The 19405-nt window shown below is 46.6% G+C and overlaps 1 protein-coding gene across 5 annotated transcripts in view; it reads left to right on the top strand.

The window, feature by feature from the left end:
- EPHB2 (EPH receptor B2) overlaps positions 1-11255 on the top strand; it is an 89903-nt gene extending 78648 nt beyond the window's left edge. For all 5 annotated transcript variants that reach the window (XM_010577152.1, XM_010577155.1, XM_010577154.1 and 2 more), the window contains exons 12-15: positions 2750-2899; positions 6914-7107; positions 7813-7968; positions 10945-11255. In XM_010577152.1, coding sequence (XP_010575454.1) covers positions 2750-2899; positions 6914-7107; positions 7813-7968; positions 10945-11053 — 609 coding nt within the window. In that variant the 3' untranslated portion in view covers positions 11054-11255. The remainder of the gene's footprint in view (positions 1-2749; positions 2900-6913; positions 7108-7812; positions 7969-10944) is intronic.
- Positions 11256-19405: the final 8150 nt, after the last annotated feature.

Raw genomic sequence — 19405 nt, 5'->3', positions numbered from 1 at the left:
GGAAGATTTTCTCTTGCAAGGTCCTGTCCAGTTGTCCAGTGGCTGTTGATGGGCCCTATAGCCATTCCTGTGGATAACTGAGCCTTCTTCCAAACATGTCTGCAAACATATACGTTTCCCTGATAAAGCCCTTAGTTGGGATGATGCATAATACCCACCCACCGAGATGCTGCCCTTACAGATTTGTTGCCAGAGCAGCACATTTGGGATTTTTTTACCATCACTGTCCAGTCGTGCTGCCCTGCTGTCTGGGAGGCCATGATCCTTTTTCATGTCATGTCAAGGGCTCAGCCCCAGGAATGACAGACTGAAGTGTGGATGCATGCTGGGCGAAGCCCTGCAGTACTAGATACTGGTCTTCCAGAGAGTCTGCCTGAAGTAGACAGAGAAACCTTCCCAGAAATGGCTTCATGATCATGTAGCACCTTCCCAGGAATGCCACAGTACCAGTGATGCTAGTGCCACCGAGGACTCATGGCCTGTCTCAGGCTATAGAACATGCACTGGGACCAAAGGATAATTTGAAGACTTTGTTGTTCAGTAAGCTTGCAGCCAGGAGTTCTCATAAATACCATTGTTTGCAAAGGCGTACAGCATTGCTCTACAGTGATGCTACAGGATCAATGCCTACGTGCAATGCCTATGACAGGACTTCTTGGAAATAAGTGTTGCTAGAGCTGGGGCATGATCTGTAGGAAATCATCTTTCCCAGATCTTTTGGAGCTGCCAGTGATTAGATGTCTGGCATAGCTCTTAGTGAATTGTAACAGTAGTTGGATACCTAACAAACACCTAAAAATGTGCACTTTTATTCTCATCTGAACTTGTGTAGCTTCAAACATCAACCATTTGATCTTATACAGTCATCCTATGGCTTTTAGAAACACTAGCAACATTTATTTTCACAACATGATCCTTACATCCAATTAATTTTCCCTTTGTTAAGTTAAATACATGGGAACTTCTGGTGTTTACTGCTGTTTTCTATTCCTGTTATTGTGCCTGTAGCTTTTCTCTCTGTCATCTCTAATTTATTCTTCTTGAACTGTGGGCATTGTAGCAGGACATACATTATCTATAATGATAGAATATATGCACGCACTATAGCAGAATACCAGAAGTAATAGCATCTTCCTCTTCAAAATGCACCATCCTTAAACATCCCAAGATGCATGAGTGATTTTTATTATAATTATCCCAGAGACCTTGTGTCCATGGATGGGCAACAGCCACAAGCTATGGCTTTGAAGGTTCATGCTGGACCTTAGGAGAATCTTCTTCTCCAACAGGGTGGTGAAGCTCTGGGTCAGATCACCAGAGAGGTGGGAGGTCTCACTGAAGTAAGTTCCCGCAAGGATCCTCCAAATATACCCAGTCTGTAATTTCTACTTTAGGACTTCTTTTTTAGTAATTTTTTAAATCCACTGCTTCTCAGGAGCTCTCTTAAGAGTATGCCTGATGGAGAGGACATCATGTTTGGTATGGAATGCTTGGTATCCCCCTGTTGTGGAAAACAAAATATTTTGTCTGAGGTTTGTGGCTGTGAGAAGATTAAGGAACTTTTTATCTTTTTTCAATTTTTCTAGCATGTATAAGGTCTGAGCCCTATTAATAAGACATGGTTGTTATTCAACAAAATATATTGTTCCTTAATCTTCTCACAGCCACAAAACGCAGACAATTTTGCTTATTTTTCTGCACAGGGGAAGATTTTCACTTCAGAAGGTCCCTTGAGTTGTGAATGGCTCAAGTCCAAAGACCCTGGTGGAAAATTAGGAGGCTGCAAGGGCTTAAGCAGAGAATTACAATCCCTGTGGCTCCATGCCATGTACACCACTCTTGTGCACTTTGGTGCATAACTCCTCTATGGGAGTGGAGAGCCCTTCTGATTTCTCCAGAGCTGCTGTTGCCCAGCAAGATGACGGAGACCCCAGTGCCCACCCTGTCCATCCCATTTCCCATCAGTGACCAAGCATGCCATACTAAAGATGTTCACTCCGCCTCTGTCTCCAGAAATGGGCAGGGTCAAAAACTGCTGGATCATGTATATTAACAGACTGACCCACGAGGACTTCAACTCAAGACTCACTGACTTCAAAGTGTCTACAGATGTAGAAAGCTGAAGAGGAGGGTGTTCTAATTCCTTTTATTCTGCTCTGGAGATAGCTAGGTGACAGCAAAAGGATGGAGGGAGATTCAAAAGGGATCAGTTTGGATTTTTCTACATTCATAGCCATTCATTTTTCTACAAAAGACCCTACTAGCACAATGGACGTTTTGTCATGCCAAAGATTGCTGTCGCAATAGGCAGGTGGAAGGAGCTGGACTTGTTTAGTATGATGAAGATGAGGCTGAGGGGACACCTCTAAGTGACCTGCAGTACTTGAAGGGCAGTTACGAAGAAGACAGAGCCAAACTCTTTGCAGTGGTACCAGATGATATAATAAGGGGCAATAGACAAAACGGTGGCTTGGGAGGTTCAAGGTGAGTAACAGGAAAAGCTTCTTCCCCAAGAGGGTGGTGCAGCCCTGGGACAGGTCACCAGACAAATGGGGGAATCATCATCCTTGAAGGTTTCCCAGACATGGCTAGACAAGCCACAGCCATCCTGATGTAGTGTTAGGGATAGTCCTGTGGTCCCTTCCGTCTAGGATTTTACCAGCATATTGGAGGCAAATATTTTGGACACTCATCTTTTTCAGTTCCTCTTGCTCTTTCTGTTACCGTCCTCTTTGGTTTTTTACTGCAGGGTGGGAAGATCCCAATACGGTGGACAGCACCTGAGGCAATTCAGTACCGAAAATTCACATCGGCCAGTGATGTGTGGAGCTACGGAATAGTCATGTGGGAGGTGATGTCGTATGGCGAGCGGCCTTACTGGGATATGACCAATCAAGATGTGAGTTGATAAGACACAAGGAGCAGAAACACTGAATTTGGGAGCATTGCAAGGCCAAAGCATGGCTACAGCTAGACCCAGCCTGTGGCATGTCTGGAGCCTTCTCTGTTGTGAGAGATGTGTCCAAGGTCAACACCTTTGGAAGAAGTAATGGGGATAACTTTGGCTTTTGTTCTGGTCCCATTGTACTGCTGTGGGACTGTAGGGACTGTACAACACCCACTGCAGTAGGACAGGGTTAATGTGAGCACCCTCAGCGGTGGTAGACAGATGCCCAGGAGGAAAAGGAGCAGGCGGGTGGAAAACAAAATGCTGCCACTGACCTGAGAGCCCCTGGAGCAGCAGGCAGATCTTCATCTGCAGGAGACCACAGGCATTTGGTGAAAGTCTGTTACAGAGTCATAGAATGGTTTGGGTTGGAAGGGACCTTTAAAGATCATCTAGTCCAACCCCCCTGCCATGATCAAGGACATCTTCTACTAGATGGTTATTAAATCTCACATGGCAAGCTTGGACTGTGATGTGTAAGAAGCCAAGCAACTTGCATGCAGCTAGAAGCCAAAATCACAAGGTATTTCAGAACATGCTTAATTTTAAATACTTTATGACCCTTTAATTCAGGTGGAAGTTACGTGCACTCCTTGTTCCCTGGCACCCAGGCAGTTTCTCTGAGCCCTTGCCTCCACGCAAGGATGACCTGTAGCTGCAGTCGACACCTTCATCATAGCAATGCCATTCTCCCTGTTTCTCTTGACCTCATATCTGGGTGGTCAAACCCATCTGTCCGGTGGCAATGAGTGCCATGCAGACTGCTACACCTGCACGTGTGTGTGTCCAGAAGACCCGTTTGGTGTGGGGCTTCCAGGTCTCTTGTAACATTGTCTCTCTGAAGAGCTGCCCTTCTTCATGCGGTCTTCACCCATGAACCCTCAGGATCTAACACCAAGGTCCTGGGTCAACCCTTGGTGCACAGAAGGCCTGTCGTCCCCCTCTGCTGCAAGCCTGGATCTTGCAAACCTGCATGTTACAGCATCTGCCTGGCTTCCAGCTTGTTTCAGAGCTGCCTCTGGGCAGTCCATTGGAAGCCTTCAGAGTGCCACCTTCATCTCCATCATCCTGTGGGCTCCTGAAAAAACACTGCCTTATAGGGACAGAGTGAGAGCTAAGCTCCCACCTGACTCCTGCAACTCCTCCCGCCCCAATGGCAAATCAGACCTTTTGCAAGTCAATATGACTCCATCCATGCCATGTCAGGTTTCTCCAGAGTGCGATGATTTCCTCCCTAGTGCCTGGTGGGGAATTTATTCAAGTAAGTGCCCAATGCCTGGAGCAGATACATGATATCTTAGCACCTTTGGCTGTTCAAGCCCTTGCCCCAGCCCCCGGCATATCAGAAAAGTCTTTGCATCAATTGTTTGAGCCAAAGGGAAGGGAGTTAGGGGTATGCCTTTCTCAGAAAGGACAATTCCCTTCCCGTTAGGGCTTCATTATTGCCTGCAGTTTCAAGCATTTCCTGCAGCCAGGTGTCAATGCCTTTCTCCCTGCCTCAGCATCCCTCTGTACGCATAGCCCTCTGCCATCCCCCTCCCTTGTCCTTGTCCCCTGGACCTCTTCCCTCAATGGTTCCTCCTGCCACAGCCCCTCTGCTGCGGCAGCACCGATTCAGCCGGCGGGGATGGCAGGGCTTGTGCTTCTCTCTTTGGCACAGCGTGCTGTGTGGCGCCTGTCCCCAGCCTCTTCTTCCCCTTCTTCTGCCGCAGGACATTGTGCCCCAGAAGCTATCACCACTTAATTGCAGCTGGTACTCCCTGCGAATGAGCATGTGGCAGATATTCACTGCAGATTAGCCTCCTGACCCCAGGGTGTGAGCGCCTGGGGAGGCTGGGGAGGGAGAGGAGACAGAGAGTGCAGCCTGTGCCCCCTCGCGGGATGCGTCTGATGGCAACAAGGCGGGCAGCTTGTCGGGAAACCATTCGTTCCATGCCGGAGACAAGCGCTTGATGCTTGCCTGATGACCCTCCCCAGCCTGCTCTCCCCGTGCTTCCTCTCCCCTCTGTCTGGGTTAGACCTGCCATCCAGAGAGCTGGGAGAGGGGACAGCTTGTACCTCTTGGGAGAATCCCTGAATGGGAGCCAAGAGCTGCACAAAGCACACCAGCGATGCCTCAGGTTGGACCTTCACAGGCTCAGTGGAGCACCATCATGTCCAGCTGGGGGGCAGAGGGGAGGGAGGACTCCTTCCATCTGGCACATTTTGGCAGCAGTAGTGCCAGCCCCCATCTGTCTCCGGTCAGCCTGCCCAGCACCTTGGCCATGCACATCAGTGTCTGGAGCACCCTCCCAATCCATTCCCTGCCTGAAGCCACAGTCTGTCTTAAACGCTGCCAGATGCCCCACCTCACACCCTGGACTGCTTGGCATGGATATGCCACCTACCCTCCCTTGGAACAGCAGCCTTCTACTGCCACAGCACCTCCAGTGTCTCCTCTCTACCAACCCTTCCCTGCTGCTCTCCCAGAACCAACTGCAGTATCCTCAATTTTCTGTATGTAGCCTTTCTGCTCAACAACGCATTCACCACGCTGCTGTATGGGTATGGCTAGTGCTTCCCCAGGAGGGTGGTACAACCCTGGCATAGCCCGTCAGGCAGACTTCTGTCCTTGGAAGTATGCAAGACATGGCTGGACAAAGCCATGGAAGCCTTGATCATACGGTAAGACTAGCCAGAGACATCGAGGTCCTTCCTTTGGATCCCTGAAGGAGGTTCTGTCAATCTCCCTCCCCTTTTTTATCATCCCTGTGGAGAGTTGGTCATTTTAAATTGCCACCCCTGATTTCAGTTACTGCAGTATCCTCAGTTCTGGTTTTTAGCCTCACTTCTGGTTTTTTGTTGCCACGCACAAGCCTGTTTCTACTGCCCAAGGCTCCTTCTGCTTGCCTTTTCAGTGCCCGTGCTGTGTGTATGACCACAGAATGCATAAGGCCAAGAAGGTGGGAGAAGCCTGCCTGTCACATGCCTCTGTCAGAGGAACATATGCCCCTGGAAGAAGCTGTGCAGCTCCATCCTCCTTCATTACCCAGGAGGGGATGGAGGGCTACAGGTGCAGGGTGACAGGGAGATGGGATTCCCCTTGAAGAAGATCCTTTAGCCCTTGTGCACATGCTAATTCCACTGAACGTTGCAAGGCCAGACATTTTCCCAGGTCCTGTGGTGCAGTAAGGAGAGACCAAACAGGCAGCAGCCAAAGCCTTCTTGCATTGGCCCACAGAGCTGCAGGGTGGCTTAGGCAAGGTGTGCTGCAACCCTTCTTTGCATGCTGTAGCAAAGTTCTCTTGTGTCTGGCTCTGCTGACCAAGGTTTTGGTCCTCCCCACTGTGTGCTTCAGTTTGCGTGTGCGCAGGTCTGTGGGGAGATCCAGCTCTTGCTGCTGGCTCAGTGCACCCAGCCCTGTCCCATGGCACGACCCTGTCACCTGGAAGGGCTGGGTTCTTGGCAGGGGTAGAAAGCACCACTGGAGGAAGGAAAACACAGGCAGCTTTCCCTGTCTGTCACTCACACGCAGACCCTTCACTGGATGGAGATGTTCTTCTCCCAGTGAGCTGTTGTGTTCTGCTGTGTACCTGCCTGAAAACATGAACCCTTCTCTCTGACTCACCTTTCTCATGCCTGGAGCTGTGGGCTCACACATCCTTGTCAAGGTAGCGGGGATGCTGTCTTTCGCCAGATTAGGAAACTGGTGGACATGGCTCATCCATCACAAGTAGTCAGCAAGGCTGCATCTCAGCTAAGCAAGGCTGGCATCACCTCAGAGGACAACATGACATGCACAGGGCTGGGAGTTAGAGATTAGTGCATGGTGGTGCCAGAGGTGATAGGCAGCCATAAGTGCAGGCAGAGCAGCCCTGCTGCAGTATGACTGGCCATGCCAGTCACCCTCAGGATCCAAGAAAAGGAACATTATTAATTAAATAGGTTTTATTGCAACTGTATTGATCTCTTTTTCTCCTCTTGCAGGTGATAAATGCTATCGAGCAGGACTATCGGCTGCCACCACCTATGGATTGTCCAAATGCCCTGCACCAGCTAATGCTTGACTGTTGGCAGAAGGATCGAAACCACAGACCCAAATTTGGGCAAATTGTCAACACCTTAGATAAAATGATCCGAAATCCTAACAGCCTGAAAGCCATGGCACCTCTCTCCTCTGGGTATGTACCTGTCTTCCTCTTGTCCTTTGGCTTCTATTTGCAGACCTGCTGTCCTTTGTGTCCTGGTGGGAACCATCCTTGCATCTCTCTAGGCCTCCCTATTTTAGAGGCAGCTTGGCCTGTGTTGTTTGGCCCTTTATACGAAGGGTGTTAAAAGATGTCGCGGTCACTCTGGTCCCTCTTCTTGGACAGGTTAGACCTGGTGAACACAGGCAGTTCATTGAGTTGGACGGTGTACTCTGCACAGTTAGAGGAGCATCTTGGTTTCATGTACATGTGATTGCTGGATGGGTGAGGTTGCTTTGGTAGTCCAGTCTCATATGCAGTGGAGGCAAATAAAGCCTCCTCAGGCAGTATCATGTTTCCCTGGACTGGGTGGGGATACACCAACTTGTGGGAAGCACTAGCCCCATTATGAGAATGTACTTTCTCCCCTTGTGCAGCCAGGATTTTAGAGCTGCATTCCATCATCTTCGATGGCTCCTACCCGTTCTGTACAAACTGATCTAGAAAGACTTCTGTGATGCTCTGCACAATCCTCCTTCCCTCATTTGAGTAGAGTGCTTTCTGGGTGGTACTTCATAATACAGTGCGGTGCAGGCACTGTGAATGATGCTGGTCCAGGTCCTTCCAGCTGATGGAGGGTGCAGAAATACACATGCTTGCTGCTGTTTGTTCTGCTCATTCCCCATTTCTGTGTTGCAGGATGAACCTCCCCCTACTTGACCGCACAATCCCGGATTATACCAGCTTCAACACTGTGGATGAATGGCTGGATGCCATCAAGATGAGCCAGTACAAGGAGAGCTTTGCCAGTGCTGGCTTCACCACCTTTGACGTAGTATCTCAGATGACTGTAGAGTAAGTGCCCAGGCTTCTAGTCCCAAAGCACAAGGAGAAGTCTCAGTAGTTTAACAACAGTTGGTCATTATTGAATTAGTTTTTATTTTCACATGATGTAGTTTTATAGAATTTGTTGATTTGTGGACCCACTTCTAGTGTATTCAGTTTCTGCAGAACTACTCCATTCTGCAGGCTGTCTTGTCTCCAGACTGTGTGTCTGTCTGTCACTCTGAATCTGCAGAATGCATGTCCTCACTGCGAAAACAACCCCCCACAAGGGTCTCCAAAACCCCAGCATGGAACAAATGGAGATTTCAGGCCGGCACCAGGCAATTCTCCAGCCACTCAAGCACTTTTAGACTTCTCAGTCCTCTTGGATGTATGGTGTATTGGCAATGGAGACTAGCATGCTGCAAACAAATTTCTACCTAAGAAAGGCCTCTGAAAGTCCAGATGGTTTCAAGTTTGTTCTGAATTCTCCTGCATCACTATAAACATTCCTCAGTGGCAAAATCTTCACAAGTTCTTCAGAGAAAGCAGGCAGTTGAAATCCATTTGTGGTGGTTTTTGAAATCCCTTGGGCCTAGCTGGGGCTTTGATGCCTCTGGTGAAAGATTTGTAGTTGGTTGCAGTTAGCTTTAGAAACCCTGCCTAAGAAAGCACCAAGCATTAAAGCCATCTGTAAGTGCAACGACGTCTGGTTACCAGGAAGGTTTTTGGATTTGGTGCCTAATTCCAGACTTTAAATCTACCAATGTATCAGAATCTATTCACAAAAACAGCCAAACTGACCTTTTCTGGCTTTTTGTTCTTATTTGCTGCCAGGAAATTCACATGGCAATTCTGACTATTTCAGTACATCTGTGGTACAACCCCAAGGCCCTGGGGATGATTCTGGCACACTGTAGGCTGTGTGCGTGCAACAGAAAGAGGGTCCATAAAATCTGAAGGATAGGAAAGAAGAACTTTGACCAAACTGGGACGTCACACCTGCACCACAACCCAACCCTGCCTAGGTTGTGCTATGTGCAAAATATATGTATAAGTGTACAGTTCTGCAGGCAGTCCAGCTAATGAAGTCTGTTTTTTCACAGACATGCTCAGTGTCCCTTAAATGCCACTTCTCCCAGTTCCTTACCATGTCTCTCACAATATCTTCCAAGTCCTCTCCAAGTGCCTTCATCACAATCACAAGGGTATCCTCAGCTCATGTCCCCATGAGTTTTGACAAACCTCCCTTCCACATTTCTCGCTTGCTTGGCTGGACATAATAATAGAGAGGACACTCCAAGTCCTTTTTCCTTGGGAAATAGTGCTGTGATATTACTTGAAACCACCTTCTAATGTTTGCTGGTCTTTGCAGAAGTAGATAATCATGTAAGTGGAGCTGAATCGCCATAAGACACTGTTTTCTTCAAATTTGGATAGCCAGCAAAGTGTAAATGTTTACTGAAGACTAATTCAGTTCACCAAATCCACATGGGTTCAACACTGACCTGCTTGAAAGGTTTCTCACTGGTTTGTCTGCAGTCTGGGCCACCTGGGCCACCAAATGATCTATGTCCAGGGCAGAAAGCTTAGGAAGCACAAGGCTGTGCAGGGCCACAGTCTTATTCTGGTTTACAGATGTGAGTGAAGACTTTGGTCCTTGTTCCCAATCAGAACAAAAGCAAAAGTCAAAGTGCCAAACTTCTCCAAGGAGGAAAATTCTCTAGCTCAGTGCATCTGGCTGGGGCAGAGGAGGGAATGGAAAGCCCTTGCAGCAAGAAAAGCAGTCACTGTGAAGGACACCATCCTGGCAGCCAGAGTTGTGTAGTGTGCTAGCAGGTTTCCAGTTGTTTTGCTGAGCAGGAGTCTGGGCGGCAGCAAAGCTGTGTCTTGGATGTTCACTCTCACACCGATCTCAGGGGGCATGGGCTGAAGCATGCTCCAGCGGTGGTCTCCAACCAGTTACCACCAGCCAGAATGCGTAAATCTGTGGCATAGCCCCACGCCCAGCTTTCCTTCTTTAGGCTCCTTTTGTTTGACCAAAGAGACAAGGTCTAAAGCAAGCTCTAAAGCAAATATACGGGCTCATGTGCCATTCGTGCTAGAGGATTTTTTTCCACTTTTCCTTGGAGCTCCTGTTTACCCTTCTTTGCCCATTGACTTCCACTCTAAAACAGGCAAAGGTTTTGCCACACTTCCTCTTAAAAGTCCATTCCTAACACTTAAGGAAGGAGAAAAGGCAACTGAGTCAGGTATGGGTAACATCTTACGAATGCTATCCGTTCCCTGATCAGAATTTGTGACTGAGATTTGTCCACCAAGAGAGAGATGAGTAGCAAATTCAGCTGGAGTGATCACAGATAGGACAATGCAGAGTCACACTTATGCTCTTGGCCTGACCTTTATTTTTCCCAGATGTCTAATATCTATAAAAAATAAAAGCAGTGCAAAAATTAGATTGCTGTGATTTAGCAAAGAGGACAAGTAGCAAAAGTTTATCACTTCATGGCCGCATCAGATCAAAGCAAAAGTAGCAAGAAGAGCCCTGCACAGGGGGAGTGAGATTCACACTGATGAGGGTGTAGCACGTCCCGTTCATATGTCTCCAGGGATGGAAAAAATGGGTTACTGTGTCACAGAATGAGAGAGAGAATCGAAACATGCAAAGAAAGAAACAAAGCAATGTAAGGGTAGAAAACCTAAGGCAAATTCACTTACAAAGCAGTGAGCAGAGCCTGTGGTATTTGGTTTCACACTCTCTGATGAGGTTCCAGTACTCTGGGGGTGCTGCAGATAGGTAGCAAATGCAAAGATTGGGAGGATAAGCCAGGAAGAGTCAAAGAGAAAGAGTAGAAGTTTCACCAGGTTTGCATGCATTGTTGCATTTATGGAATAAATCTATGGAGACTTCAGCTCCCTATGCACCACGCTCATATATGGGCTTGTTCTGCTGTGAGAAAATGTTTTCTGATACATATGCGGTGTTTGTTTCTTTTCCTCCCAAAGGGACATTCTGCGAGTTGGGGTCACTTTAGCAGGACACCAGAAGAAAATACTGAACAGTATCCAGGTGATGAGAGCACAGATGAACCAAATTCAGTCTGTGGAGGTTTGATAGCTACGTGTCCTCCTACTCCTCTTCCTTGAGGCCCTGCTCCCCTTTGCCCCTGTATGTCCAAGCTCCAGTTCTTGAGTGTTCTGCACGGACCAGAGACAGGCAGCTGCTCTGAGGATCATGGCAACAGGAAGAAACACCCTGTCATCAACAATGAGAAGTCGCCAAGAGCTTCTAGAATTTAAACAATGGAAAAAGGGAACAAAAAAAGACAGCTATTTTGAAAAAAAAAAAAAACAAACTATGAAATATTTTTAAATAATAATAAAGCAATTGCATTCTTGAAAAGGGCTCCAAGACCAATGGGAGTCTCCAAAGGAAGAGAAGAGAGCAGCTTCATCTGTTTCCTCTTGCACAAGGCTGCTGCAGCTGGGCCCACACACCTCTGGAGCAATGAGACTTTTTCAAGAAGATGAATGCAAAGAAAGGTCACGAGAAGCACTTCTCTTTCTCACATGGGATGGCGGCTCTGGGAATGTCCTGCAGCCAGCAGTCCTTCCCGAAAGCCCCTTTTAGCAAATCAAAGGGGGGAGAGAGCTGAAGCTCTCTGGTGCTGCAGAACCAAGTGCATCTCAGAAATTGATGGACTTCTTCAAAAGCTGAAGACTTTTTTTTTTTTAAAAACAAATAAACTGAGACTAGAAGAGGCTGTTTCCGACAAATGAGAAGGAATCTGTAACGCTTGGGGGGGGTGGGGATGGGGAAAACCAATCCTTTTTACATCTCTTATTTTCTCTTGTCATGGAACAGTTTTGTGAGTGACAGTTTCCTAAGGGTCCGTCCATCCACCCTCCAATGGCATCATTGTCTCATACATATCATATGCACAAGACTTATAGTGATGTCCTCACTAGATGCCAATGATCTTTTCCCAGAAGACTTCCCAGATACAGTATGTAGTAGTTTTTGATTACAAATGCTGATGTGTACCTTTATTTTCGGTTGTCATTGTTGGGAGATTTGTCCTTTTACCTTGTTTTGTTAACACCAGTTTGTGAGTTTGGGGTTGGAAATTTTTGGTTGGTTGGGGTTTTTTTTAATGAAAAAGAAATGACATCTCCAAGCATCATATCATTCAAGAACTTAAATCCCTTCCCTGTGGAAGGAAAAATTGCAGCTTATTGACAATATGCCAGGAAAAAAATTTTTTTATATGCACATTTCCTCCCGTTTGCTTGTTTGTTATTTTGCAATTTGTCATGGCCTGACAGATGTTTCTAACTGTTGGGTTTCCAGTTGTTTGCCAAGATGAAATGACCACCTGCTCAATTCAGGGTTGCTGGTGCAGGGGTGAGCAGCATCACAGAGGGTTTGTGGGTTTGGGGTTTTTTTTTGCAGGGGGGAGGGAAAGACGGAGAGGGTGGATGGATTGTGGGAGGGAATGATGACTCCACAGCTGGCTGTCAGAGCCCTTTGGAAATGTCTCACTGCTTAGAAAGGTGTCAGATTGGTGAATGGACCACAGAAAGGCAGGGTAAGCCCGGTCCTCTAAGAGGAGCTCATGGCACATGGTTTCTGGGAGTCTGAATTGTGTTAGCTGCCAGGTTGTGGATGGTTCACTACAGTAGCCAAACTCTGCAGATGTGCTCTGTGCCCTTCGGGGACCCAGTCCCTTTGTTAGACGATGAGCTGGGGGCTCTGAGGCAGCTTCGCTCTCAGCCAGTCGCCTCAAGGAGAGCAAAGGCAAAAACTCTGATCTGGTAACCCAGGTCTCTGGAGGCAAAATGCTGTGGTTGGAGCTGAATGGTCAATCAGTGGATTTATAAATAACTGAAATAAATACTTTAGTTGCTGACCAGGTCTTTGGTATGTGTAAATACCACCAAGCAAGTGCAGGGATGTACAAATGAGCTTGTTCGCCCTGTTCAGCACCACCTTGTATCCTTTTAAACATGCCTACCACCACCCACCTTCCTCTGGCCCTATGTGGCATGTTTCCACACATCTCGTGGCCATGGCCAGCATAACTTGTGTTTACAAGCCCTTGTCTGCCATTTCTATGTCATCCTCCACTCATTTTCAGCAGCATGGGTTGTTGAAGGCATGTTCATTGGGAGCTGGTTTGCTGTACTTTCCGGGAGCTGAACCCAAGAGGAAGTGTGTCTGCCATGGATGAAAATCCCAAGCTGTCTAGGCCTCTGTGGCCAGACATCATCTCCCTAGACTGCTTGTAAAATATGAGGCCATTCATAAAATTCTTAGCATTTTCCACTTTTAGACCAGATCTGACAACGAAGCACTTAGGAGTGGCAGCAGACCATTCCCTACAAGTGAGAGTTACTTCTCTGCTTAGCTCTTGCACTGTCCCAAAGTTTGGTGCACAGCTTCAGCACCAGGGGCCTTCACTGGAGGAATTTTCCCTCCAGCCCTTATTCATCTGAAATCTCTAGCGCAGGATTGCCTTTTCATTTGTATACAGTACTTCCCTGGTCTTGCATCCGAAAGTGCATCTGTAGTCGTGTGAACATCAGTAGCGGGTGTGTGCTGGGTACACAGGGAGTACCCAGTGTATTCTACAGGGAGTATGCTGCGCTCAGTGTCCACAGTGCATCCCTTCTGACAGCAATGCCATTGCCCTGCATCTCTTTCAGATGGCAGAATATGATGGAGAGAGAGTGATGGATGAGTGGACTATAGGCATGCTGTATGCACGTGGTGCCTGGGCATAATCAGCTGTCTGTCCTATATCCAGTCTGTTTTCGCCTGTGTATCTAGTGGAGGGATGCTTTTAATGCCTTTGCATTTAAAAAGCACTGCTCCTGATCAGGAAGTGGACTCAACTTTTAAAGACCAGCATGCAAAAATCGATGGTGTCAACTAAACCACACAAAGTGCTTGCAGAGGGCACACAGAGAAACAAGAAGCTTCTTGGTGCACCCTGTCCTGTAGAAGTGTGGAGCAGCAGTGAGAACTGCTCACATGGTGTGTCTCCATCTCACATTGTAGCTGCTGTATTTTAACAAGGAACAGTTGTCAGTCTTTCCCAAAGGCATGTCTGAAGCTATTTGGTGGCAGTCCAGGGTGAGGGAAGCATGATGCTGTGCCAATTTGTCTAGCCACAGCCATCCGGCTACTTTATGTACAAGGGAGCTTTGCAAGGAGAGCTGTCTGTCTAGAAAACTCACCAGCAAATTCCTGTGGGGCAGCCATGTGGAAGGAGCACATGATGCCCTTCAGTTGTCCTTCCCAGACAATTCTTGACTGTTCTCTACCATCCCTTACATTCCTGCAGACACTAAGGAGGAGCAATGGCCGGGCAGCATCCCTTCAGAGCCAGTCATTATTAGACAGGACTTGGAAGGGCACTTCAGGTCTTCTTCATTTGGAGACATTTTGTCTTAATGCACTGAATCTCCTCACTGGCTAGCATATACACATCTACCTACCAGACCCAACCCACTGTGAAGGATGGGACCATACCAAGCTCAGTGCCGCAACTCACCAAAGCCGTGGCAGCTGTCTGCAGGACAGAGAAAGCACATCCTTGTCTCTTCTTCTGACCAAAAATCATATGGTGTTGGTACTAAAAGTAACACATTCCCATCTGTTTATACCAGGCATCGCTGTGACATCTGTCTGTATTTGACTGTGTAGGACTAATGGAGAACTGGACCTAAAATAGAAATGAACCATCAAACACTGCAATTTTCTGCATCCCTCCAGCTCTCCTGGGAGCACGAGGAACCAAGTTCCTGTAAAGTACTTTGGTTGTAAATGCTTCTGGAGCGTGCTCCAGTGGAGGGCAGAGTCAGTGAAGTGACTTTAACATATTTATTTCATGGGTATCAAATGTACTGCTATGAAATATGAGTCTAATGGCAAAATTCAACTTCACGGGGAGAACATGTAACAAGGGGAAAAGGCACTTGCTAACATTGACACTGTGAAATCCTGTTGTGCATGTGCATGTGTATGTGTGCATGTGTGAATACTTAAGAAAAATTTTGACAATGAGATTTTCAGGCAGCTTGTTGCAATTTTCACATTTCCCCTCCACCTTTCAAGCTACCTCCCAGACCTACCCTTCTCCTCCTCTGTTTCCCACTGCCATCTGCTGTTGAGGGTCACCCGTGCCTGGCGAAAGCAGCCGGTAGGAGAGGTGAGCAGGATGCTAGGTTGAAAACACTAAGTTGGTTGGCCAGTGATAAGGTCGAATCATGCAGATCATCATGGGGCAGAGTGGAGAAAGCAAAATGTATGTGGATAGTAAAAAGTTAAAATACATTTAGTGGGTCATTTTCAACTGTTGCTACCAGCCCTTTACCTGGAATTAACAGCACAGGGGTGTGCCAGGCAAAAGGAAAGACAAACTTGTAAGATAGAGCATTGCCATGAGGAATCAGTTGCCCTTGCCGGCTGTGGGGTCACAGAAACAGGGCACTATGAACTGCACTTCCCTTCCCAAATTATCTTCCCCCCTCCCCAGTAAAATGTCAGAACTACCTTTCATAAACTTAAGGGAGATTTGTGGTTTGCAGCAACTGAGGAGCTGCTTGCTACAGTCTGGCTTCTCCTCTCCATAGTGTCCTCACTACTGAGCAGTAATCCATGTACAGGGCTTCCATGTAATCTGGGTAAATGTGGCTGTCACGGGGTTTACTGGTTATGCAGTATTAATTTAGTATTATAATTCAAATGTAATTCAAATGCAGTTTTATCCCCCAGCACCATGCTAGTCATTATATAGTGGAGTCATCTTGTTAGCATCGTTGACCAGTATGCACCAGCGTTAGCAAGAAGAGAACTATGTGCATATAAAATGGTACCCCGTGCAAGGCTGGGGAGAAAGCAGTGCTACATCTTCATGTAGCTCTGGCTTGGAAGATCTGCCATAAAGGGACTGTTGGCCAGCCACAATAGCAGGATTGTGCTCTCCACTGGCTGCTTAAGCACTATCCAGTTGCCTCCTGGTCTGGCATTTCATGAGCAAAGGAGAGAGTATGTTTCATCAGTATTAGGTGCTGGCTATACTAATAATTCTTTTCCCACACCCATTGAAGTTGTTCTTTGAATTGGTGTTAAAGGAAAGGTTCTCTCCCAGTAATCATCACACAGGCTGCAGATTAGCAGTGGCCTGTAGAGAAAACCTCTTGGTGGGTTTGAGCAGTTGAGAAAAACTTCTTGTTATATTTTCCAGGCTGATTTATATGAAACCTGGAGTCAGGGCTTGAACTCTGCTGCATCATTAACAGTTGTATCCTCTGATGATATAATAAATCTGTGGCTGCCTTGGATGTATGAATCCAGAGTGTCTGGAATTATCACTGTTGTCTCGTTTGTTTTAGTGGAGTCTATTTTTTTAATGTATTTCATCTTCCTGTGTGTCTAATTCAAGACTGATTTAATGTAGGTCTTTCTCCATCTTCAAAAATTTTACATACTTGCAAGTTCTTCACTTACAGGATTTAGCATTTCCTCCTTCAAAGTTATATGAACAACTGATGTAGTACCAACTTCATTTTTATATTCTGCTGGCAGTTATCCAATGTCATTAAAGGCATGCTAAAAATTATCTTCTTTGCTGTGTTCCCCTCCTTTTACGCTGCAATCTTTTAGTGAACTGGTGTTTGACATGCTTTCAGCTCTAGGACTAATAGTCCTTTATATCGATCAATTAAGCCAAATGACATGTTGTCAGAGTTGCATGATCTGAGCTGTACCTGCTTGCAGTCAATACAACCACATTCTGTCCTGGAGCTCTAGTTTGTGACTTGAGCCCTGGTCCCATCTGCTTGTTGTGTTGGTTCCACCATGTTCACAGTTCAATGCAGTTCTGCCACTGGCTGTCTCACGAGCAATTGCCACCAAAAAATTCTCTTCTGTATTGCTGATTTCATCTTGTCATTGCTGAGAGCTGCTAGAATCCTCCTACTATGCAGAATATACTTTTTTTTTTTTATCTTCAGTCAAATTTGACCTTGTCTTTAGACTTCTCTAGGATGACTTTGCTTCTTGTAGCTACTGAGCCCTTCCCAAAGATAGGACACAACTTTGGTCTGTGTTTGCTTCCATATGTGTTACAATTTTCCATAGTTCTCCTAGAAAACCCCCTGCACTCTACAAATATTTCCTAGAATTCACCTTATTGCTCTCCGTCTGTTATTCCTGCCAACTTGACTGACAAATGTTATCTGCAGAAGTTTGGGACTGGAAGTGAGAAGTCCTCTCTCCCCACAAATCTTTGTCTTAATCTGCATTCTCAGCTGTCTTAAAATTGATTCAGCAGTTTCGCTCTCTTTTTTTTTCTTCAGTTTTGCAAGAAATTTCTCTGCAGTCCTGTGCTTAGTAGGAGTGCAGCAGCAGTCCCATTTCTGTAGCACTGTATGATCACTGACTTGCTCACTCCAACCACAGACTGTTAGATATTCATAGTGCCCCTGACTGCCATTCCTGCAAACAAGCCACAAGATTTGACCTTGTGTGCCTCTTTTTTTTTCAGGAACTCTGTTTTGCCTTCATGAAAAAAGAACAACAAGTGTTTGGTTGACCCTTTTCCAGTTTTTTCATTCCGGTAAATTTCAGGAATTTTTCAGTTGCCTCAACTGTAGCTTCTACTTCTACCTCTAAGGTTGGTCTTCAGTTCCTGGACAGATGTCATGCTGTATCCTTTGATGATTTCTACTAAGTCTAGGAGGAAAGGATTAAACTTTGTCAAGTCTTTAATAGCCAAACAGCTATGCTAGCAAAAACTAACAGAAAACATTCAGGGAGGACTAGGGGGAAGCATGTTATTCTAACCTGAGATTTAAGCTGACAGTCAAATCACCCCTTTTCCCAAATTGCCTTTCTTCTGCACTTCCAGCTCACTGACTCCAGTTTGTGGTGAGTGAGCTGGTCTGTGCATCTGGGAGATGGAGGTTGACAAAAGCACCAGACCCCACCTGAACAGTGCCTCTCAGGCATTGTGGACACCAGCCTGAGACAGATGGTGTGGCAAATCCACGTCCTTGCTTGGCCTTTGCTAGTGGACAATAAATGTGAAGTCTCTGATTGCTAACAAATATTAGCATTCAGTAGCCTTCACACAAGAATGTTGTCATGAGCCAGTAAATCTCTGATGTGCTGGCTTCTCAAGTGCTGGCGACACTTTTGTTCTTCTCAACTCAAAAGGGATACATGGAAACTAAGAAATATCCAGATATGGGCCTCAGGAACAGCCAGAGGTCTTTGGGAGGTATAAAAGATAAATAGATTTTGATTCTTGTTCTGGCAGAGGTAAACCATGATGATAAAAAATCTCATGCCATTAAATCAGGAAAGATGCGAGTAAGGTGAATAAACAGCAGTCACTATTTCTCACAATAAAAGCACTAAGGCAGGTGAAGCAGAATATTCTTTGGCACAAAGCACAATGATTGAAGGGTGGAACTCTGCTGGAGCACATTGGTACCAAGCATTGGATGGATTCAAAAGATGACTGGACAAATTTGTGGAGGAATAATCTCCTCAACACAAAAATACCTCTTCCAGTTTTTCTGGGTCACAGATGCCTGGGGGCATGGGGTGTGTAACAGCATTCTTACAGCACTTCTTTTATACTCTCATATTCTTGGGACTGACACATTTTAAACCTCTTAAAAGCCCAAAGTCTCTATCAGGCATCATTGATTTTCCATTCTTCACTCTTGCTGGTGAAGGATTTCTCTGTGGAACCAAAGGGCTTCCCATGTCAGAGGAAACCGCGTGCTTCCTCCTCCCAATTCCTTGTGTAGCACAATGCATCCCTGGGACTCAGAGCTGCAATGTGTCATCAGTGCCTCAAACAGCAGAAGGGAGACTGTCTTGATGGTGCATCATGCTCTGGATGTGGAAGCTTTTATGGAAGCATCCTCACCTGAAACCTTCTTTTACGTTTCAGAGAACCTTATGCACAGAGGGGGATCCTGGCGTAAGGAGAGGTCCCTTTCCTTCTTTCCTTCCTCTGCTATGGCTTGGTTTCTGACAGTGAGACTGTTGCCCCTCTGCACTGGAGGTTGGCTGTTGCTGCTGGTTGCTTGGGTATCTAACCAAGAGTCCAGATGGACCCACAAGAACTGCCTCAAGGATGAAAATGCAGGAAAGGAGCCTGGGACAAGCTCCTAAAACAGGCAAACAGGTCTCGGTGCAATGGAGTGATTCAAGGCTGGGCTGGGTGCATGCAGTGAAATCCCAGAGGCACCCCAGAGCAGGCATTGAGTGCTGGGGGCTCCAGGACAAGATACAGACAGGTATTAAGTGCAAGGTTCAGTTGTGAGTGCTGGCCCAGCTCTGAAGATGAACTTTCTCTTTATGTCCTGGGGACAATTTAGATTTGGACAAAAACCCCCTTCTGTTGCTTAGGCTACCTTGATGGCATAAGTGAAAAGCTATTTG

Source organism: Haliaeetus leucocephalus, unplaced genomic scaffold (assembly GCF_000737465.1).
Source record: "Haliaeetus leucocephalus isolate CR32 unplaced genomic scaffold, Haliaeetus_leucocephalus-4.0 Scaffold556, whole genome shotgun sequence".
Classification (NCBI taxonomy): Eukaryota; Metazoa; Chordata; class Aves; order Accipitriformes; family Accipitridae; genus Haliaeetus; species Haliaeetus leucocephalus.
Note: the sequence above shows the minus strand (reverse complement) of the source record. Positions and strands in the feature narration are given on the sequence as shown.